The 23,115-nt window shown below is 42.9% G+C and overlaps 1 protein-coding gene across 3 annotated transcripts in view; it reads right to left on the reverse strand.

Annotated features, from left to right (window-relative positions):
• kat6a (K(lysine) acetyltransferase 6A) overlaps window positions 1–23,115 on the reverse strand; it is a 53,109-nt gene that overhangs the window by 18,794 nt on the left and 11,200 nt on the right. Inside the window, exons 2-9 of one of the 3 annotated variants that reach the window (XM_049470684.1) lie at window positions 14,127–14,235; window positions 12,128–12,243; window positions 11,850–11,931; window positions 10,316–10,397; window positions 6,605–6,963; window positions 4,148–4,260; window positions 1,909–2,024; window positions 136–277 (exon numbers count right to left, since the gene is read on the reverse strand). In XM_049470684.1, the coding sequence (XP_049326641.1) occupies window positions 136–277; window positions 1,909–2,024; window positions 4,148–4,260; window positions 6,605–6,963; window positions 10,316–10,397; window positions 11,850–11,931; window positions 12,128–12,243; window positions 14,127–14,235 (1,119 nt within the window). Of the gene's footprint in view, window positions 1–135; window positions 278–1,908; window positions 2,025–4,147; window positions 4,261–6,604; window positions 6,964–10,282; window positions 10,398–11,849; window positions 11,932–12,127; window positions 12,244–14,126; window positions 14,236–23,115 lie in introns of all 3 variants that reach the window. The other 2 variants (XM_022664725.2, XM_049470683.1) reach the window with 2 other exon arrangements.

The following is a 23,115-nucleotide window of genomic DNA, read 5'->3' on the forward strand; positions in this document are numbered from 1 at the left end:
GTAACTAGTTCTACACACATGATTTTATATAAAATTACTTACACACCAATTAAACACATTAAACCCACACGCCCTGGCAGTGTATAAACACAAACCCTGGTGTGGTTTGAGGGCGCAGGACTCTGTAATTCTCACCTCGAACACAGAGACCTCGTCCTTCCTGTAGATCTCGTTGGCAGGCGGGTGGAACCAGGTGCACTTGCGCATGTGTTGGTAGAGAATACTGCGACTCTTCATATAACGCAGACAGAACTCACACAGATACAGCTTAGGAAGTCTGGGGGAGAGAGAGAGACAGGAAGTGTGTGGGCGAGGCAGAGAGAGAGAGAAAGACAGACAGGCAGAGAGTATAATTATTACCTGAGGTAGTTATTACAGCTCTGTAATATACAGAAACTCTACTGGATTTAGACTGTAATAAACCAAACATAACAGCAGAGCATTTACACAAGAAACTAAACTATTTTACAGTATTTAGCATTTAAATGTTATAGGATATTTTGGTAACACTTCCTATGAACCCTGTATTCATAATGTATTATTAATGCATTTATAATGCATTATATGACATGCATAACCCCTTATAATGACTGTAATAAGTCTGTATAATAACTCATAAGTACTTAAAGCGACATTCATAACACATTATAAACTACACAAATAAGCGTTTATAAAGAAAGGGCTTATAATGCCTTATAATATATGTTCATAAGAAGCTATGATTTCTCAAATTCAGCTTTTATATAAGTGCATAACACATTATAAAGCCTTATATACAGTCATTACTGACTAAGTGAAGTGAATTTTCATGTTTTTTAAACAAAGTAAATTGTATTATGCCTCACTATAATGTCTTGACAGTAATGATTGTATTAGGCTTTATAATGTGTTATGCACTTAATTTGAGAAATCATAGCTGCATATTATAATGCATTAAACCAGAATATACCAAATATGTGTTATAGTGCATTACAACACTACATTGTACAATGTTCTTATGAACAGATATTATAAGGCATTATAAGCCCTTCTCTTTATAAACCCTTATACTTGTAGTTTATAATGTGTTATGAATGCCGCTGTAAGTACTTCCCAGTCATTATAAGGTATTATGCATGTCATATAATGCATTATAAATGTGATTCATATTTTACATTTGTATGAAACATCAAAAGGCAAGAAAACGGAGAAAAAATAAAATAAAAGATAACCAAATCTTAATAATAGAACATGGGGTGCAATTAAAAGTTGCGTCTACTTAAGTTCTCCAGCACCAAGGCTGGAGCAGTATTACCACTACCCTCCAACCACAGCGCTAAGCGCTAGCTCTTTCGACGTTCAGAGGTGAGTATTTTCGGCATGTACCCTGCTGCTAGCGCTGCTGGAGCAATATTAGCATTACCTGCTAACCACAGAGCTAAGCACTAGCTCTTTTGCCATTTAAATGTGAGTATTATCGGCCTGTAGCCTGCTGCTAACCCTGGCTAGCACTACTGGAGCAGTATTAGCCTTACCCGCCAACCACAGCGCTAGCTCTTTCACCATTCAGAGGTGAGTATTTTTGGACTGTAGTCGGAGTGTTTACAGTGTTAAAACAAGCTACATGAGATGAACCGCTAGCTGATAGAACCCTGACCTACTGGAACACTCAGGGTTCCTCAGTGTAGAGCTGTTGGGCGGCATTAGCCGATAACTGCGGTTATTTTTAGTGGAAATCAGCAAATCTAAGCTTACTGTAAATAAACGGAAGCGCTTTAAAATCACCCAGATAAACAGTTTTCAGGAGAGAAATCTATGTAGATTAACATCCAGCGCTAGTTGGATGAGACCTGTTGAATTAGAAGGGAAACATGGCAACACCCCTGTTCCTTACTAGTGTCACATAATGCTTGCTGGTGTGTTCATTACCTGCTGTACTCCTGTGGGTATGGCGATGAATACCACGTCTGAATTTCAAACTTTCCGAACTCTATAACCGAGGGGCATCGCATCTGGGGGTCCGGAGGCCCAGTCACGCCCACTTTCTGCAGAGGAGAACGAGGGAAATTAAGGTTAATTAAGAATATAAACATTATCGTACAATATACAGTAAGCTATTAGACGTGTATGGGCGTATAGTGTGTATACCTGCAGCTCATACAGCTGAACATTATGATTAAAACTAAAGATAAGACTTATTAGCCTTTGGTCTCTGCTGAACGGAAACTCAGGGCATCTGCTACATCACACTCAAAAACACACTTAACACTCTCAACAAGTACCAGAAATTATATGCACACTTTTATGGAAAAACCTGAGTTACCAAAAAGCCATAAAAAACAATTGAAAATGCAATGAATATCTGATTAACAAACACTGATTATAAAAGCTGTACAAGTGTAAAAAGTGCAACGTCCATAATAAAGATAGAACGGTTGATTGAGTGATGCATCTATAGCTGGTTTGCTATGGGTATTCCACGAGTACCATTATCAGCCGGTAATGCACTATAACCGAAGCAGTCCATGTATTACTCCGCCCACATACAGGTAACCTAGCAATGATGCAGCGCTTACAAACCAAACAGCGCAGCTACAAACAGAGCAGCAATGGAGCTATTTTAACTGGCAGAGTTTTTATAACCAAACAGATCCTATTTCCTCCTCCTCTTTACCCCTCTTTAAAATCTTTCAATAAACAGTGATATTAGAACTGTGATATAATCACAATATAACGTGTATAATCGTGCTATAAACGTGTAATATTTACATTTACATTTACATTTTCGGTATTTAGCAGACGCCCTTATCCAGAGCGACTTACAACAGTGCTTCAAAGTTACTTAAGTTATCCAAAGCTAGTCTGTAGACTAGGATCAAGAGATACATAGAGCTTAATCATGTTTAGAACCCTAGGAACCTCTTTTTTTTTTTTTTTTTTTTTTTAGTTTAGGAACTCTTTAAAAAGACGTGTCTTCAGTCGACGTTTGAAGACCGTGAGTGACTCTGCTGTTCTGACATCCAGTGGAAGTTCATTCCACCACCTTGGTGCAGCACAGAGAAGAGTCTGGATGTCTGTTTTCTGTGTGTTTTGAGTGATGGAGGTTCGAGCCGAGCCGTACTGGAAGCTCTAAGAGCTCTTGGTGCAGATCTGGCTTTGACCATCGCCATCAAGTATGAAGGAGCTGGCCAGTTTTTGCCTTGTAGGCCAGCGTCAGGGTTTTGAATCGGATGCGGGCGGCAACAGGAAGCCAGTGGAGGGAAAGCAGCAAAGGAGTCACATGACTGAACTTCGGAAGATTGAAGACGAGTCGTGCTGCAGCGTTCTGAATTAATTGTAGTGGTTTGGTGGCTCGCAGTGGAAGACCAGCCAGTAGAGAGTTGCAGTAGTCAAGTCTTGAGATGACAAGAGACTGCACAAGCACCTGAGTGGCTTCCTGAGACAGAAACGGTCGAATTCTTCGGATGTTGTACAGGAGAAATCTGCAGCACCGAGTCAGATTTGCAATATGGCTCGAGAACGATAACCGGTCATCCATTACTACACCAAGGCTTCGTGCTTCTGCCGATGGAGTGACCAGTGAGTTGTCGAAAGAGATGGAGATATTGTTGTGAAGGCTCGTAGTAATATTGACACTGCTGTGCTGATCTATGACACTATAGCACTCTCCCTTTCGTGTATTGCTGCTTAATTATCCCCTTTGTTATAGTATTATGGTATATAGCTACTGCAATAATTGATTAGTAATTGCAAATTCGGAGTTGATTTTTTAGTATATTTTTATTATTTTTTTTTTTTCTGTAGTCCTTTGTGTATACAGATTGATTATTATCTTATACCACCTCATGCAGGTTTAACACACCAAAAACACACACACACACAGGTAAGTTTGAGTGAGTGTGTGTCTTTAAAACAGTGAAAAACGTCCCGTCAGAAACACAGAACATTAAAGAGCCTTCAAATCAATCTACCAAAATAAAAGTCAGACTCCTCACAGGCCTCAGACACATAAAAGAAAAATAAATAAAATAAATAAAACTGAGAGATAAGGGAGCACATCTGTTCCGGACACAAGGCAAAAGATTATACAGGAGGATGCTGCTGTCTAAACTGATATAAATGATAAATATATTGATTACTATACTGATAAATCAAAATGAAATTGTACCTGTAGTGCAAGCTCCTGGATGTGTCTGAAAAGCTCCACGTCTTTCTCCGTCAGGTTCTCGTGTCCCGGCAGCTTCTCATCGTCTCCCCAGTCATCCCCACACTCCTGATTGTCTGTACGGGTTAGAAAAAGACCAAAATTCGCTAAATTAGGGCAAAGTTTAATACACAAAATATCAAATTGTCCTTATTTGTTTGATTTCTATACAACATGTATAGTGCTGGGCGGAAGGGATATTAAAACTGGTATGCAGCATTTTTCACATACCGCCACACCATTAGAGGCGCTACGGAGCACTGTGTAAAACAGCACCACCAAAGAAGCAGATACAGTTTGATAGCTAACGCAAGCCAATTAGAATAACAAGCTAATATACTGGAGTTATGGTAGATCATCTCTGTGGAGTCAAACAAAAACACGAGAACAGCACTTTATCTGAGGAGCTCCTGCTGCTGCTCCTCACTCAATTAGTATTTTTATCTGAGTAAAAATATTGTTTTTTGAGTTTTTTTACTCAAAAAAAAAAGAAAGACGAATGGAATTGTGCGCAATCAATCCCCAGCTCAGAAAAAAAAATCCTCTCGTCCCAGAATCGGTTCTGAGCACAGAATAATTTACTTAGGACAAGTGATAAAACTCCCAAAAACTCTGGATACGAGGTGAACAAAAACTTTAAGAGCAGGCCGATTTCAATACTTTAATGCTTCTAATGGCTTTAAGAAGCACATATTGTAAATTGATATTAAACTTGCATCTTACTTTGAGAGTAATAGAGCTTTTGAGAAATATCTCTTTGAATACTTACTTTTAATTTTGAGTATTTTTGGACCATTTAAAGTGTTTATTGAACTATTTAAAATATATAGTTTGTAAAGGAAGCTGTGTTAAAGTTGGTGGCGTATCTCTTTTATAATTCTTTAGCTATTTTTGTTTTTGCTAATAAAGTCTGATTTCTTCATATATTGTGTAAATTTGTGGGACAAAGTAAACCCAATACTAATCAGAGCCTTAATTTAAAGCTTTAATATTTCATTTAGTATTATATTATATGTACTCCTAACAGTACAGTAAAACTATAAAAAAAACTACCGTATTTTTCGGACTATAAGGCGCACTTAAAAACTTTTAATTTTCACAAAAATTGACAGTGCGTCTTATAATACGGTGCGCCTTTTGTATGGATTTTACTCGTCAGGTTGTAAGGAGCAGTAAACACACAATCCGTGCAGCGTTATAGAGAGTTTCAGTGCTATACAGAGTCCAGAGCCGTGCAGCTCCGAGGCTGAGCAGCAATAGCATTAGCTAGATGCTAACCGCTAAGCTAGCTAGCTTATTCACTGTTCAGAGATCAGTATTATCTAAATTTTACCCGTCAGGTATAAGGAGCAGTAAACACACAATCCGTGCAGCGTTATAGAGAGTTTCAGTGCTATACAGAGTCCAGAGCCGTGCAGCTCCGAGGCTGAGCAGCAATAGCATTAGCTAGATGCTAACCGCTTAGCTAGCTAGCTTTTTCACTGTTCAGAGATCAGTATTTTCTAAATTTAGCACTTTTAATACTGCTGGAGCAGTATTATTAGAGTTAGATGCTAATCGCTAAGCGTTCACCGTTCAGAGGTGAGTTATCGGCCTGTAAGTCTGTGCTGCTTTGCCTGGCTAGCATTAGCTAGATGCTAAGCGCTAACTCTCTCAGAGGTGAGTTTTATCAGCCTGTAATCTGCTTGTTTACCGTGTTAAAACAAGCTACGGGGGACGAATCGCTAGCTAATATCTCACTGTCTTACCAGAACACGCAGGATTACTCAGTGTAACGCTGTCGTTTAAGTTTGGGTTAACTTTACTAGTTTAGGGGACTAGCTAGCGTGCTAGCGGATAGCTACGCTAACGCTGGTGCAGCAAGCCTTAGTGGACATCTGGAAATCTAAGCTTACTGTAAATAAACTGAAGCACGTTACTCACCCAAATAAACAGTTTTCAGGAGAGGAATCTGTGTAGATTAATATCCAGCACTCGTTTGACTTTGAAAGAGCTAGATTTATATACTGAGACGCTCCACCGGCAAGCGACCACCCCCGGTGGGGGAAGGGAAACATGGCGCCACCCCTGTTCACTTTGATATAGGCACCTTTTCTAGTGTCACTTAACGCGCCTTATAATGCGATGCGCCCTATGTATGGAAAAATAGCAGAAAATAGGCGTTCTTTGATAGTGCGTCTTATAATACGGTGCGCCTTATAGTCCAAAAAATACGGTATTTTAAAAGCCCAGTCATGCAATAAATAAATAAATAAATTACATAAAATAAAATAATAAAATATATTGTGATATACTGTGAAACCATGAAAGAATCTTGAGAAAATATCTTGATATACATATTTTTGGTCACACCGCCCAGCACTAATACTAATACATAATGACAACAAAAAAAAAGAGGAAAAATAAGGTAACAGTTCCCACCATCAGTCTCACCTTCCGTCCGTCCGTCTGGATCCCCCTTCCGGTTCTTCTTGCGGATTCGGTATTGCTCTGAGTAGTCCACCACCTCGGCGCGGGCTTTGCGTCCGTCCGGCGAGGGCGTGAAGAATTTGCTGAGGGCGTCGATCAGACCCTTGGTCTTCTTGTTGAAGCGCAGGCTGCCGCCGTGCTCGTCGTCGCTCCGGTGAGAGAACAGCAGCCGGTCGTCACCGGGATATCCTTCACACGAGGAACTGGACGATGAGTGCGGCGACGAGGAACCTTGAGAGTTATGATCCAGACCTCCCCGCCTCCGCCGGCCACGCCCACCTCGACCCAGTTTCTTAAAGGGGCGGCCCGGTCTGCAGATACGGAACCACAACAAAGAGGAATCAGCAACCGATTCAGCATCAAACAGAGGATTACATATAAAAAATTGGTAGAATTGTCTCAATTCTATTTATCGTATTTTAAATTAAAATCCTTTCATTCATTTTCCCAAAAATCTACAGTGCGCCTTATAATTTTAGTTTACCATCAGAAAGCCTGTGACTGTTTTAAATGTCTGCGAACTGTCTCATTCAAGTTCACGGCAACATGAATAAGACCGTATTCAGACATTTAAACAGTGTTTTGTTCTATTTACACTACCGTTCAAAAGTTTGGGGTCACATTGAAACGTCCTTATTTTTGAAGGAAAAGCACTGTACTTTTCAATGAAGATAACTTTAAACTAGTCCTAACTTTAGACAAATACACTCTGTACATTGCTAATGTGGTAAATGACTATTCTAGCTGCAAATGTCTGGTTTTGGTGCAATATCTACATAGGTGTATAGAGGCCCATTTCCAGCAACTATCACTCCAGTGTTCTAATGGTACAATGTGTTTGCTCATTGGCTCAGAAGGCTAATTGATGATTAGAAAACCCTTGTGCAATCATGTTCACACACCTGAAAACAGTCTAGCTCATTACAGAAGCTACAAAACTGACCTTCCTTTGAGCAGATTGAGTTTCTGGAGCATCACATTTGTGGGGTCAATTAAACGCTCAAAATGGCCAGAAAAAGAGAACTTTCATCTGAAACTCGACAGTCTATTCTTGTTCTTAGAAATTAAGGCTATTCCATGCGAGAAATTGCTAAGAAATTGAAGATTTCCTACAACGGTTTGTACTACTCCCTTCAGAGGACAGCACAAACAGGCTCTAACCAGAGTAGAAAAAGAAGTGGGAGGCCGCGTTGCACAACTAAGCAAGAAGATAAGTACATTAGAGTCTCTAGTTTGAGAAACAGACGCCTCACAGGTCTCCAACTGTCATCTTCATTAAATAGTACCCGCAAAACACCAGTGTCAACATCTACAGTGAAGAGGCGGCTGCGGGATTTTGGGCTTCAGGGCAGAGTGGCAAAGAAAAAGCCATATCTGAGACTGGCTAATAAAAGAAAAAGATTAAGATGGGCAAAAGAACACAGACATTGGACAGAGGAAGACTGGAAAAAGTGTTGTGGACGGATGAATCCAAGTTCGAGGTGTTTGGACATCAAAGAAGAACGTTTGTGAGACGCAGAACAAATGAAAAGATGCTGGAAGAATGCCTGACGCCATCTGTTAAGCATGGTGGAGGTAATGTGATGGTCTGGGGTTGCTTTGGTGCTGGTAAGGTGGGAGATTTGTACAGGGTAAAAGGGATTCTGAATAAGGAAGGCTATCACTCCATTTTGCAACGCCATGCCATACCCAGTGGACAGCGCCTGATCGGAGCCAATTTCGTCCTACAACAGGACAATGACCCTAAACACACCTCCAAATTGTGCAAGAACTATTTACAGCAGAAGCAGGCAGCTGGTATTCTATTGGTAATGGAGTGGCCAGCGCAGTCACCAGATCTGAACCCCATTGAGCTGTTGTGGGAGCAGCTTGACCGTATGGTACGCCAGAAGTGCCCATCCAACCAATCCAACTTGTGGGAGCTGCTTCTAGAAGCGTGGGGTGCAATTTCTCCAGCTTACCTCAACAAATTAACAGCTAGAATGCCAAAGGTGTGCAATGCTGTAATTGCTGCAAATGGAGGATTCTTTGATGAAAGCAAAGTTCGATGTAAAAACAATGTTATTTCAAATACAAATCATTATTTCTAACCTTGTCAATGTCTTGACTCTATTTTCTATTCATTTCACAACGTATGGTGGTGAATAAGTGTGACTTTTCATGGAAAACACAAAATTGTTTGAGTGACCCCAAACTTTTGAACGGTAGTGTACATGTTACACAAAAGTTGGTTGGCCATCTTTAACGGTACGAAGAGAAACACACTGGTTGACACTCTCCGGTCATTTGCCAGAATACATCACTTCACTGATGAATGTAAAGAACAGTAATTATCTGACTCGCTAATTTTAACCCATTCTTGTTGTATTAGTCTTACTTTCTTTTGATCTTAATTTTTTGTCAATTAAACCATACTTAATTATAATCATTAATTTTATTTTTTTATTTTTTATTTTTATTTTTTTCTATTTTATTCTAATTCTACTTTTATTTTTTTAATCTATTTTTATATTTTATTTACTGCTTTTTTACAATAATTAAATTTAGCTTTTATTTTCTGTTATGTCAATCCCTGTTTCTGTAAATGCTCGGCTACATTGAAAACGAGGGCTGCCCTCAATGTACATCTGAGTTAAAATAAAGGTTAATTGATTGATTGATTATTTAAATGTTTTTATTAAAATTTAATTTTAAAAAGTTAACAGCTTCTTTTATGTTTAACTTGCATTTTTATGCTATAACGCAGGGATGCATCCAAATGTTTGGTCAAAACTGAAAATGCTGTTTTTTGTGGCTTTTTTTGCAGGTTTTCATCAAATTTGCCACTAAAATTGTCACCATTGGACTAATAAAATATCTACCGTGAAAATATCTACTGAACGTCCTAGGAGACAAAGGCACAATATTTTTTCCTTACTGCCACTTTTATTGCTTATTGATTTCTTTCTGCCATTTTCAGTCAAATAATTTTGGTTGCTGAATATTCATGTTTTTAAATGCCATAAAATTCTGTCATAAATTGAAAATACTATTAAAATCACACTAGGTGTTCTAAAAAATAAATAATTTATGAGGACAGGGTCTAACTTGAGTAGCACTATGGCCTAGTGGTTAGCACTTTAGCCTCCCAGCACTGGTGTTTTGGGTTCAAATCCCCATATTGGTAGAGTTTTCACGTTCTTCAGATTCCAGAATCCTCCCACAGTCCTAAATCAGGAGATCAGGTAAATCAGATGTACATCTGTGTGTGTAAATTTGTATGTGTATATATATATATGTGTGTGTGTAAATGTGTGTGTGTGTATATATGTGTATGAGTGTATGACCAGATATAGATTGGCACTCCATAGCGCTTGATGGGGGGGCGGTGGTTTCCGGTTGAGAGTATGCAGTGTGTGATTGGCTGCTGCTTCTCTCTGGTTAAGTGTAAAATCTTTGAGCATAACCTCACTCCCGGCACATTATTTCCACTCTAGCTAATGAATTATGAGTCTGAAAAGATTAATAACTCAATAAAACTCCTACAGTTTAAAGTCCACAATCTTTGGGTAACTTTCAGAGCATTACACGCCAAAATATTATAGAGCAGCATATTAATCATATTAATCTGAACGCTCTGATTTCAGTTACCTGCCCTTCGGTCGACCCAGCGGTGCGTTATACCTCCGTTTGATTTGTGCTGCTTTTTCGTGCAGGAGCTTCTTTCCCTTTTTCCTCGGCCGGCAGATCTGACAGATCCACATGCCTGCAGAGAAACACAACCATGCATTAGTATACACATATATTACACATGGAGATTAAAACACATTACAGAGCTGAATATACTGTTCACACACATAATATATACTATATAACTTACATCTACTATATCTACTCTTAGTGGCAGCACCTAGATGTTTAACTCCAAATATTTGAGGAAACTTTTCTAACAAAGATTAGAGAAGTTTAGCCAATAGATAAGGACCCCCTAATGTCAGACATGAATAAGATAGAGGGCTATAAAGACCCTGCTATTGAGCTGTAGAGCAGTGTAACCTTCTAGCTCCAGCGTCGCCTTTTAGCTCCAGCTTCTTCTTCTAGCTCCAGCTCCGCCTTCTAGCTCCGCCTTCTAGCTCCAGCGTCGCCTTCTAGCTCCAGCGTCGCCTTCTAGCTCCAGCGTCGCCTTCTAGCTCCAGCGTCGCCTTCTAGCTTCAGCTTCGCCTTCTAGCTTCAGCTTCGCCTTCTAGCTCAAACGTCGCCTTCTAGCTCAAACGTCGCCTTCTAGCTTCAGCTTCGCCTTCTAGCTCCGCCTTCTAGCTCCAGCGTCGCCTTCTAGCTCCAGCGTCGCCTTCTAGCTCCAGCGTCGCCTTCTAGCTCAAACGTCGCCTTCTAGCTCAAACGTCGCCTTCTAGCTCAAACGTCGCCTTCTAGCTCAAACGTCGCCTTCTAGCTCAAACGTCGCCTTCTAGCTTCAGCTTCGCCTTCTAGCTCAAACGTCGCCTTCTAGCTCAAACGTTGCCTTCTCGCTCCAGCTTCGCCTTCTCGCTCCAGCTTCGCCTTCTCGCTCCAGCTTCGCCTTCTCGCTCCAACGTCGCCTTCTCGCTCCAACGTCGCCTTCTCGCTCCAACGTCGCCTTCTCGCTCCAACTTCGCCTTCTAGCTCCTGCATTGCCTTTTAGCTTAAGCACCTCTAGCTCTATATGCCTTCTAGCTCCAGCGTCCGCTCTAGATCCAACATCTTCTAGTTTCAGTTTCCCCTTCTAGGTCCAACCTAGCTTTCTAGCTCCAGCTTAGCCTCGAACCCCAACGTCTTCTAGCTCCAACTTTGCCCAACGCCAACACTTTCTAGCTCCAGCGTCACCTCTCCAACGCCTTCTAGCTTCTGCATTGCCTTCTAATGCCAATGCCTTCTAGCTCCAACTTTACCTTCTAGAGCTTTAGCTTCACCTCTAACGCCAAGGCCTTCTAGCTCCAACGTTTGTGTTTGCTCAATGTATAACACTTTATTTTGTTGCAGTAGTTAATCCTTGAAATTAACTGAAATAATTTAAACCTTTTGTCATATCACCATGAACATCCTTATCGTAAAAATACCCTGAAATATTATGATTTTATTTTAGGGCCATATCGCCCACCCCTAACAGAGAGTATCTTACTGTTACCCTGAACTGTTGTGTATGAAGGAGAATAAAACATGTACAAATATCTGTATCCTGTACCTTTAGGCATTCGCGTCAGTGGAGGGTCACAGCACTCCATATGAAAGCCTCGATCACAGGAGTCACAGAACAGCATGTTCTCCTGCATATAAACACACAAACAGCTCGTTATATTTACATCATCCCTCCCACAACAAACTCCAACCAACCCACAGCTTCATTACTCACTCACACATCACTCACTCACACACTCTCACAGCTTTAACACTCTGATAGCTGTTAAATAATATGATCCACACTATAAACCCTGTACAGCAGATCACAGGTAAATCCCATACCGCGTTCTTGCCCTGGTCCTGGCAGCTGCTGCAGGTTTTACACTCGATGCACTGCCACCACAGAGCTTTCACCCGCACCGTCAGCTCCGGGGAGAACTTCAGACACGATGGGTGACCTGGAGAAAAGCGCAAAACAGTTAAAACAGTGAAAACACTGCTAAAGACGAGATGCTGAAACCTTCCAAACCTACAAGACGTTCTTAATTACATGTTTTTGTTCAGTGAAAGCAATTCTAAACACTGGAACAAACTGCTATCTCTTTAAATGTCTAAAGAAACAGTGAAAGGGAATGGGAAAACCTCTGGAAAATAATTATTTTATTTCATTATACTGTATCTTTTGCACTATAAGTGCACTTAAAATCCTTTAAATTTCCCAAAAATCGTCAGAGCTCCTTATGTATGAATTCTATCAGTCAGGTATTAAGGAGCAGTAAAGCCACTCCACTGTAGTACAGAGTTATACAGGAGATTCAGTAAAGTTTCTCCAGCACTAAGGCTGAAGCAGTATTAGCATTACCCACTAACTGCACTAAGCGCTAGCTCTTTCGCCGTTCAGAGGTATGTATATCAAACTGTAGTCTGCATGTTAACTGCGTTAAAACAAGTTACTTAAGAGGAACCACTAGCTGATAGCGCCCTGGCTTACAGAAACACTCAGGTTCCTCAGTGTAGCGCTACCGGCGGCATTTACTAGCGCCAAGTGCTGCTGCTAACCGCGCTGTTGAAATCTAAGCTTATTGTAAATAAATGAAAGCACTTTACTCAAACAAATAAACATTTTTCAGGAGAGGAATCTGTGCAAATTAACTTTAAAAGGCATTTAAGAATTACAGTTTTGTTTACTTGGGTGACATTAGAGGGAAAATATGGAGGCACCCCTTATTCCTTACTATTGTCGCTTTAAATGCTTTTATATTTGTGCTTGAAGCAAGTGTCTCAAATCAGGTGTTTCTAATTGTCATGGGAAAGAAATACCAGTTACCTTGCATTCACTTTGTAGCCGCAATTTGGCAAAAAGAGACAGGGCACCAAACAGAGTTAAAAATGAATTATGATGCAGTGAAGTGACAATCTACAATGATTTGTTCAAGTAATAGGTTTGACCAATCACAGACACTGGTGTCCAAGGTCCCCCCGCCTTTTGCTCAGTGAACTTTTGATTCCAACTGTACTTTGTTCATATCCCCAGCAACGTAAACGGTTATGAACACAACACAGTAGAGGGTTATAATCGCCATTTATGCTTTTTATGCTTTATATTATGTATTTTTGCACAAACACACGGAAACGTGGAGAAAAATAAGTGAGAACAGCCTTAAGTGACTTGTCGTCTGAATGCAGGGATACTCAGAGCTACATAGAGGTATTAAGTGTCTGACAAACGAGTAGAATATGTAAGATCATGTGTAAAAGGTCAGTGACGCTATACACTTAGTACATCTCAGTGCTTTTTGTTTATCTTGTGGTATTTGTTTGTTTTGTGACTTAAAGCTTCTGTGGATCTGGCCACTGGGAAGATAAATCTGAGCATAGTGCGCAGAGATGCGATGTAGGGCAGCAGATACTATTCTTTTTATTCTTAATTTTCTCTCATTTTTTCTAACAATTTAGCTAGGCCAATTGTCCCACCCATTCAGGAGGGTTAAGAAGACTAGCACACAAATTCTCCGACACATGTGAAGTCAGACTCTGCCTCTTTTTGAGCTGCTGCTGATGTTGTAGCATTGCTGAGTAGCATCACAGGGTAACGCTAACGTTCGGAGGAAAGCGCAGTGACTTGGTTCTGATACATCAGCTCACAGACGCAGCCTTGTGCTGATCCACATCACCCTAGGAGTGATGAGGGAAAAGAGAGAGCGCCATTTACTGTACTGTACCCACCCAGAGAGAGCAAAGACAACTGTGTGTGCTCTCTCGGGGCTCCAGCTGCTGATGGCAAGCTGCTGGGATTCGAACCAGGTTTTTAGACTTGACATGTGATTCATTGTGAACTCACCGCTGTTCCCACAGTCGGCACAGGAGATGAGCTCCTCCGGCTTCTTGTCCCGATTCTGCTCCTTGGTCCCCAGACAGAAACTACAGATTGGGATGGGCTCGGCCACCGGCTGAGAGAGAGAGAGAGAGAGAGAGAGAGAGAGAGAGAGAGAGAGAGGGTTAGTGAGGATGTGAACAGGCTCTTTGTGGGTGATAAACAGACTGCAGTGTGTCAGTAGATCTGTAAACACTAGCGACTGTCCGACTTGGTCACACACTGAAGCCTGTGAGCAGAAGCCCAGCAGGTGCTGAGGACCCATAGACTGACAGGCCAAACATAAACCCATGTAATGATCTGTATAATGAGCTTCAGAACAAGATTCTGCCCTAAACGAGTAACACACGTACTCAGAATTTATCCAACACTGACAAACAAATACAAAAAATACTTCCAGTGAACAATGATGTTTTTATTTGCAAAAATAAAATATAATAATATTCTATTATGTCATAATACACTACTTCTATCCTTTATGGATAAACATAGTTTTTTTTTGCAATATAAGCTACATTTAAACTCCTTTAATTTTCCCGAAAATAGTCAGTGCGCCTTATGTATGAATTCTAGAGGTGTGCCAAAAAATCGATTCACATAAGAATCTTGATTCTCATTTACTACGATTCAGAATCGATTTAAAATGTCCCAAAATCGATTCTGAGGGGCGGGTTTTGGACTGATTTTGGGCTGGGTATTTTTGTTGGACCTGGCAACCCGCTTGTCCCTTCAAACCGAGGTCTTCCAGACCCACACAGAGCGTAGTAGGTGTTTGAGAATCACCGGTAAGATGGCAGAACAAGCACTATATTACCTTAGATTAACGTGTAGTTTTAATGTTTTATGGCAGAATGCTTCATAACAAGCATAAAAAAGATCGCTAGTAGTTAGTTTCAGTAACTGTTAGCTAGCTAACTAGCTAACTTTCCAGTTCCACCTTAAATAACGCTACAGGTGGCAGCAGGCTGCAGCATTTAAGGCGGAACGGAAAAATAAAATAAGCTAATCAGAGCTAATTTCAGCTCCTCATCACAGAGGAATTAAGGAATGGACAATATGAATTAATTTCTCCACCTCCTGCTCCCTTTCTGAAGAAATACAACCACCTTAAATTAACTAGTTAATCAGCAGCTGCTCCTGAACTTTAGCGCTCCACTGCTATCATCACATCAGCCCAGCAGCGTCACCTACACACCACCGCTAGTAGCCTTATAATAAAGCAGTGTTATTTATTATTTATTTATTGTTCATTAACGTCATTGTGATATCCCAGTGATTCCTCTGTCACTGAGGACCCACATTCCTGCACATTTTATTGTTTTTGTAACACATTACTTGCTCCAGGACCAGTGTATATTATGGAGGGTTTTTTTTTCAAAAAGATTCATAAGCCAGAAGCAGAAATTTTTATAATTCAAATCGTTTTGAATCAAAAATCGATTTTGAATCGAATCGTGGCCCCCAAAATCGGAATCGAATCGAATCGTGAGATAGTAATCGATTCCCACCCCTAATGAATTCTAGGAGTAAAGGAGCAGTAAAGTCATTTTGCTGAAGTACAGAGCTATACAGGAGTTTCAGTGAAGTTTCTCCAGCACTAAGGCTGGAGCAGTATTAGCATTAGCCGCTAAGCACTAGCTGTTTTTGCCATTCAGAGATGAGTATTATCGGCCTCTAGCCTGCATCTAACCCCAGACAGCACTGCTAGAGCATGATTAGAATTACCTGCTAACCGCGCTAAGCGCTAGCTCTTTCGGCATTCAGAGGCGAGTATACTGGACTGTAGTCTGCATCTAACCCCAGGTAGCACTGCTGGAGCAGCATTAGCATTATCCACTAACCGTGCTAGCTTTTTCGGCATTCAGATATCAGCATTATCGGACCGTAGTCTGCACATTTACCGTGTTAAAATAAGCTACACGGAAAAAACTGCTAGCTTACATCACCGTGGCTTACCAGAACACTTAGGCTTCCTCTAAATGCTAAACGCTAAACACGGCTAGCCTTATAAAAAATCTGTTACTGTAAATAAATACTTTCAACCCAGGGGTAAGAACTGCTGAATTATAAGAAAAAAAAACATGGCGACATCCCTGTTCCTGACTAGTGTCGCATAATGCAGGTTATAATCCGATGCGCCTTATTGAAGTGCGAAAAATTAGGATAGATAAAACAATTATGGACTAAATGTCCATATGTCTGTTTTTCCTATTCTGAGGAGCTGCATAAAACTTACTAATATCCACCACCTTATATAGAAGAAAGGGGAGCTGCATCTGTGGTCGAGGAGCTAAATTAAAAATACAACATCCACCCAAAGGTCCATATGTCCGCTCTTCCCATTCTAAGAAGTGAAACAAACTACAGCAGAACATCCTGATCAAGAGAAATGACCCGGTTCTGAAGTTCCAGCTACTTTTGATACGATCCAAAAATGCCCACAATATGATAATTTATCGAAAAATTGTCCAGCTCTAGTAGAAACAAAATATTAAAAACTAAATAATAGGGTAAAACACGAAAAACAAGATGGGTTAGAGATACAACAAAAAAAGCACTAAAAAAAATCCATAGTTATGGATGACGAGTTAAACTGATTGTGCTTGAATTAGATCATTCATCCATCCATCGCTACATGCTTTGATGCAAGTGTGTGTGTAAGTGTGTGTAAGTGTGTGTAAGTGTGTATATAGGTATTCTTGTCTGACTAGATACAGCAGTGATTAGCAAACAGGTCCAGACAAGGGGAAGACAAAAGGCAGTGTGTGTGTGTGTGTGTGTGTGTGCGCGCAGGTCGTTGGACAGAGGAGAATGTGTGTGTGCGCGGTGGATCAGAGGGCAGGTGTGTGTGTGTGTGTGTGTGTGGTGTTGAACAGGTCCAGGCAGAGACGAGACAGGCCACAGAGAGTGATTTATCAGGTTCATTTCTTCCTGAATCTCTTCAGCCTCTCTCCCCCTCTGTCTGTCTCCCCTCAGGGGCAGAGAAGCAGCTCTGCAGAGCCCGGCGCATGACTCGTCCACACCGTCCCCCCGTCCACTCCACACTACAGGGACAGTCCATCCAAATCTCACATTTCACTCCGTTTCCTCCACCACTCTACACTGAGCGCGCTCTTATAGCCTCAGACTTTCAGACAAATAACAGGACGCTGACTCAAGCGATCCTCACCCGTTTCACTATAGAAGAAGTGAGACAGCGGGGCGAGACAGCGAGGGCTGAGAGTGAGACAGCAGGTCAAGAGAGACGGTAGTTTAAGAGAGCGAGGGCAAAGAGAGAGAGTGGAAATGCGGGGAAAAAGAGAGCGAGAAAGAGAGGTTTGGAGTGAGACAGCAGGTTGAGAGAGCGAAGGCTGAGAGCAGACAGACAGCAGGGCAAGGGCAAGAGCAGAGAGAGAGAGAGAGGGACAAGAGAGCGAGAAAGCAGGGAAAGAGAGGAAAGAGCTAGACAGCAGGGCGAGAGAGCGAAACACCATGGCAAGGGGTGAGAGAGCAAGGCAGCAGGATAAGAGAGAGAGACAGCAGGGAAAGAGCAAGACAGCAGGTTGAAAGAGCGAGAGCTGAGAGCAAGACAGTAGTGCAAGAGAGTAAGACAGGAGGGCAAAGGCAGAAAGAGAGAAAGCAGGGAAATAGAGCGGGAAAGCAGAGAAAGAGTGAGAAAGAGGGATAAGAGCTAGACAGCAGGGGGAGAGAGAGACAACAGGCTGAAAGCGAGGGCTGAGAGTGAGACAGTAGGGCGAGGGAGAGAGACAGCAGGGCGAGGGGTAAGAAAGAAAGCGGGGTAAGAGACAGTGAGGCAAGAAAGAGAGTTGAGAGTAAGACGGCTGGGTGAGAAAGAAAAAGCAGCAAGAGCAAAACAGAGGGATGAAAGAGGCAGAGGGTGAGACAATGGGCCAGAGAGAGAGAGAGAGAGAGAACGAGGACAGAGAGGGGTAAGAGCAAGGACCAAAAGTGAGAGAGTGGAAGAAAGCCTGGGGCCGAGAGCAAGACAGCAGAGGGGAGAGAGAGAGAGAGAGAGAGAGAGAGAGAGAGAGAGAGAGAGAGAGAGAGAGAGAGAGAGAGAGAGAGAGAGAGCGGGGTAAGGGAGTGCTGAGAGACAGTGGGTGTGCGAGAGAGCGTAGAGAGCAAGACAGCAGGGCAAGAGAGAGAACAGAGGACGAGAAAGCATGCGAGAGAGGGCAGAAAATGAGCCAGTGGGGAAAGAGACAACGGCGCGAGAGAGATAAGGGTACAAAAGTGTGAGTGCATTAAAAAAGTGACAGAAAACTTAAGAATTTATAAGGAAAAAGAGAAAGAAATGAAAGACAGAAAGTACAGGACAGAAAACAGCAATTGACATACAAAAGAGGAGGAATAAAAAAAGAAAGAGCGAGAGAGAGAGAGAAGAGAGAGAGAGAGAGAGAGAGAGAGAGGGATGAGAGAGATGCTCTCCAACTGTCCTTGTCTGAGCTCCAGTCAAGGTTCTCATTAACATGTGTAGCCATCTCTCTCTCTCTCTCTCTCTCTCTCTCATTCCATCACTCTACCTTTTTCTTCATCTCTGTATCTCCCCCCTTTATCACCAAAAGGTGCAAACAAAGCGACACACACACACACACACACACCTCAGGGTGTGTGTGTTTAATACTGAGAGGATAGCAGGGGTGTCAACACAACTATATAAAATGACAACACACACACAATACAGATTTATTTAGAATTAAATAAAAAAATTAACAAAAACACAGTTGCAATAAAAAGAATGTAAATCCTTTAAATGTGTTCTCACAACAACAAACACAGTCTGCTTACACTAAAACCACATAAAATTATATATGTTTGCATAGTTTTATTAAACAGATGTTAAAACAATTATTTGTGTGGCATTAGTTGAAGCAGACTGTGTTTGTCTATTGTTGTGACTTAGATGACAGCGGGGTGAGAGTGCAGGGGCAGAGAGCGAGACATCAGGGCAAAAGAGTGAGGGATGGGAGCGAGACATCAGGGCAAAAGAGTGAGGGATGAGAGCGAGACAGCAGGGCAAAAGAGTGAGGGATGGGAGCGAGACATCAGGGCAAAAGAGTGAGGGATGAGAGCTAGACAGCGGGGTAAGAGAGCGCAAGGGCTGAGAGCGAGACAGCAGAGTGAGAGAGAGAGGGCCGAGAGCAAGACAGCGGGGTGAGAGTGAGGGGTGAGAGCAAAACAGCAGGGCAAGAGAGCGGGCCGAGAGCTAGACAGCGGGGTAAGAGAGCGCAAGGGCTGAGAGCTAGACAGCGGGGTAAGAGAGCGCAAGGTCTGAGAGCTAGACAGCGGGGTAAGAGAGCGCAAGGTCTGAGAGCTAGACAGCGGGGTAAAAGAGAGAAGACCGAAAGCAAGACAGTGGGGTGAGAGAGCGCAAGGGCTGAGAGCTAGACAGCGGGGTAAAAGAGAGAGGACCGAGAGCGAGACAGCAGGGTAAGAGAGCAAGGGTCGAGACCAAGACAGCAGGGTAAGAGAGCGCAAGGGCTGAGAGCGAGACAGCAGAGTGAGAGTGAGGGGTGAGAGCAAAACAGCAGGGCAAGAGAGTGGGCCGAGAGCTAGACAGCGGGGTAAGAGAGCGCAAGGTCTGAGAGCTAGACAGCGGGGTAAGAGAGCGCAAGGGCTGAGAGCTAGACAGCGGGGTAAAAGAGAGAGGACCGAGAGCGAGACAGCAGGGTAAGAGAGCAAGGGTCGAGACCAAGACAGCAGGGTAAGAGAGCGCGAGGGATGAGAGCGAGACAGCAGGGCAAAAGAGTGAGGGATGAGAGCGAGACAGCAGGGCAAAAGAGTGAGGGATGGGAGCGAGACATCAGGGCAAAAGAGTGAGGGATGAGAGCTAGACAGCGGGGTAAGAGAGCGCAAGGGCTGAGAGCGAGACAGCAGAGTGAGAGAGAGAGGGCCGAGAGCAAGACAGCGGGGTGAGAGTGAGGGGTGAGAGCAAAACAGCAGGGCAAGAGAGCGGGCCGAGAGCTAGACAGCGGGGTAAGAGAGCGCAAGGGCTGAGAGCTAGACAGCGGGGTAAGAGAGCGCAAGGTCTGAGAGCTAGACAGCGGGGTAAGAGAGCGCAAGGTCTGAGAGCTAGACAGCGGGGTAAAAGAGAGAAGACCGAAAGCAAGACAGTGGGGTGAGAGAGCGCAAGGGCTGAGAGCTAGACAGCGGGGTAAAAGAGAGAGGACCGAGAGCGAGACAGCAGGGTAAGAGAGCAAGGGTCGAGACCAAGACAGCAGGGTAAGAGAGCGCAAGGGCTGAGAGCGAGACAGCAGAGTGAGAGTGAGGGGTGAGAGCAAAACAGCAGGGCAAGAGAGCGGGCCGAGAGCTAGACAGCGGGGTAAGAGAGCGCAAGGTCTGAGAGCTAGACAGCGGGGTAAGAGAGCGCAAGGTCTGAGAGCTAGACAGCGGGGTAAAAGAGAGAAGACCGAAAGCAAGACAGTGGGGTGAGAGAGCGCAAGGGCTGAGAGCTAGACAGCGGGGTAAAAGAGAGAGCACCGAGAGCGAGACAGCAGGGTAAGAGAGCAAGGGTCGAGACCAAGACAGCAGGGTAAGAGAGCGCAAGGGCTGAGAGCGAGACAGCAGAGTGAGAGTGAGGGGTGAGAGCAAAACAGCAGGGCAAGAGAGTGGGCCGAGAGCTAGACAGCGGGGTAAGAGAGCGCAAGGTCTGAGAGCTAGACAGCGGGGTAAGAGAGCGCAAGGTCTGAGAGCTAGACAGCGGGGTAAGAGAGCGCAAGGGCTGAGAGCTAGACAGCGGGGTAAGAGAGCGCAAGGGCTGAGAGCTAGACAGCGGGGTAAAAGAGAGAGGACCGAGAGCGAGACAGCAGGGTAAGAGAGCAAGGGTCGAGACCAAGACAGCAGGGTAAGAGAGCGCGAGGGATGAGAGCGAGACAGCAGGGCAAAAGAGTGAGGGATGAGAGCTAGACAGCGGGGTAAGAGAGCGCAAGGGCTGAGAGCGAGACAGCAGAGTGAGAGTGAGGGGTGAGAGCAAAACAGCAGGGCAAGAGAGTGGGCCGAGAGCTAGACAGCGGGGTAAGAGAGCGCAAGGTCTGAGAGCTAGACAGCGGGGTAAGAGAGAGAGGACCGAGAGCGAGACAGCAGGGTAAGAGAGCAAGGGTCGAGACCGAGACAGCAGGGTAAGAGAGCGCGAGGGATGAGAGTGAGACAGCAGGGTAAAAGAGTGAGGGATGAGAGCGAGACAGCAGGGTAAAAGAGTGAGGGATGAGAGCGAGACAGCAGGGTAAAAGAGTGAGGGATGAGAGCGAGACAGCAGGGTAAAAGAGTGAGAAAGAAGGGAAAGAGCAGGACAGCAGGTTGAGAGATGGTGTTTGTCTATTGTTGTGACTCAGATGAAGATCAGAACACATTTAATCACCAATTTATGCAGAAATCCAAGTATAATCCCAAAAGTTCACATACTTTTTATTGCAACTGTATATTGTAATACATCACAGCTAGAAGAATCTGCACCACAGAAGCAGCAGGTCAGTAAATAGGTAAGTAAGTGAGGAAGTGAGGAGCTGAGCATCGTCCTGCGGCTGGACTTTATCTGCAGAGCGTCAGAGCGCCGCTTTATTTCACGCTAAAATCCGAAACCGGAGGCTTTAAATACGTAGAGCAGCGAAGAAACTGTTTCACAGACTGAAAAACAACGAGTCTAATCTGTTTACGCTCCTGAAGGCATTGGAGGGAGTGTGTGTGTGTGTGTGTGTGAGTGTTTACGAGAGAGATAAGTGGGATACGGAACATTAACCGTTAGCAAGTTCTGATGGAGATGCGTTCTCTATGCAGAACATCGTACAGATGTAATGAGGCGGGAACATGTGATCATGTGATCGTGTGTTCAGCTGTCAGTGTCAGATCCATCACAGGTCTCGGGTTCATTCAGAGGTCTGCAGCACTGCGAGGGTGTGTGTGTGTGTGTGTGTGTGTGTGTGTGTGTGTGTGAGAATGTGTGAAACTGACAAAACACTGCCATTAATATAATAAATAAAATACAATAAATATAAAAAATGAAATAAAATCAATATACTAATCAATTGCAGAGTACAGACCACTGGACATGACAAACTAGGGGTGGGCGATACGACCCTAAAATAATATTACAATATTTCATGGTATATTCAGGTAAACGATAATCTTCACGATATGGGGGAAAAAAAATAAATAAAATTATTTCAAGAATACACTACTGTAACAAAATGAAAATTAAAATGTAATTTTTTTAGTGCATACTAGAGCTGGGCGATTAATCAATTTTATTGATCAATTCGAATTTACAGTTAAGTACGATGTGTTTTAAGGAAAATAAATTTTCACTTTCTTTTCCCCTCAAATAATTAAATAAAAACTAGTTTTAACCATTTCTTTATCATCTTTAGTTTGATTTTTAGTAGGGGGAAAAAAATCGATTTTAATCGAAAATCTGATTCAAAAATAAAAATAAAAAATCGCCCAGCTCTACTGCATACGATATGATACTGCACACCCCTAACAGATATTTAAAAATACAAGAATTTTATCAGATTTATCTGAACAGAAGTCAATGATCCTAATTATTAGTCATGATACTAATAATAATATTATTAGTAATATTGGAGAAAAATGATCAGAAATCATATAATAAGAAATTCTTCATGGATAAAAACAGCCTGTATGAGATGAAGAGTCTGAAATTTTGTACATAAAGAAAATTACTACTGGAGCTTCGAGAGTCCCGTGACCTTAAGGCCAGTTCAGGGCGCCCTGACCCTGCAGTGACCGCGGTGCAGCGTGTGGCGAACCCTCGCCGGAGCACCTAATCAATAACAAACCGTTCTCCTGCATTCAGATCTTCCTCTAACCCTCAACTAACACCCCACCAACCACCCCGGATTCACCTTGAACCACAGAGACAAGAGGACAAAACAGCAGGAGCTCAGGAACGCCGAGACACAGCAAACAGGAGCCCAGCGTACGTCCAACCAATCAGCGT

The sequence above is a fragment of the Astyanax mexicanus genome, chromosome 22 (assembly GCF_023375975.1).
Source record: "Astyanax mexicanus isolate ESR-SI-001 chromosome 22, AstMex3_surface, whole genome shotgun sequence".
Taxonomy (NCBI): Eukaryota; Metazoa; Chordata; class Actinopteri; order Characiformes; family Acestrorhamphidae; genus Astyanax; species Astyanax mexicanus.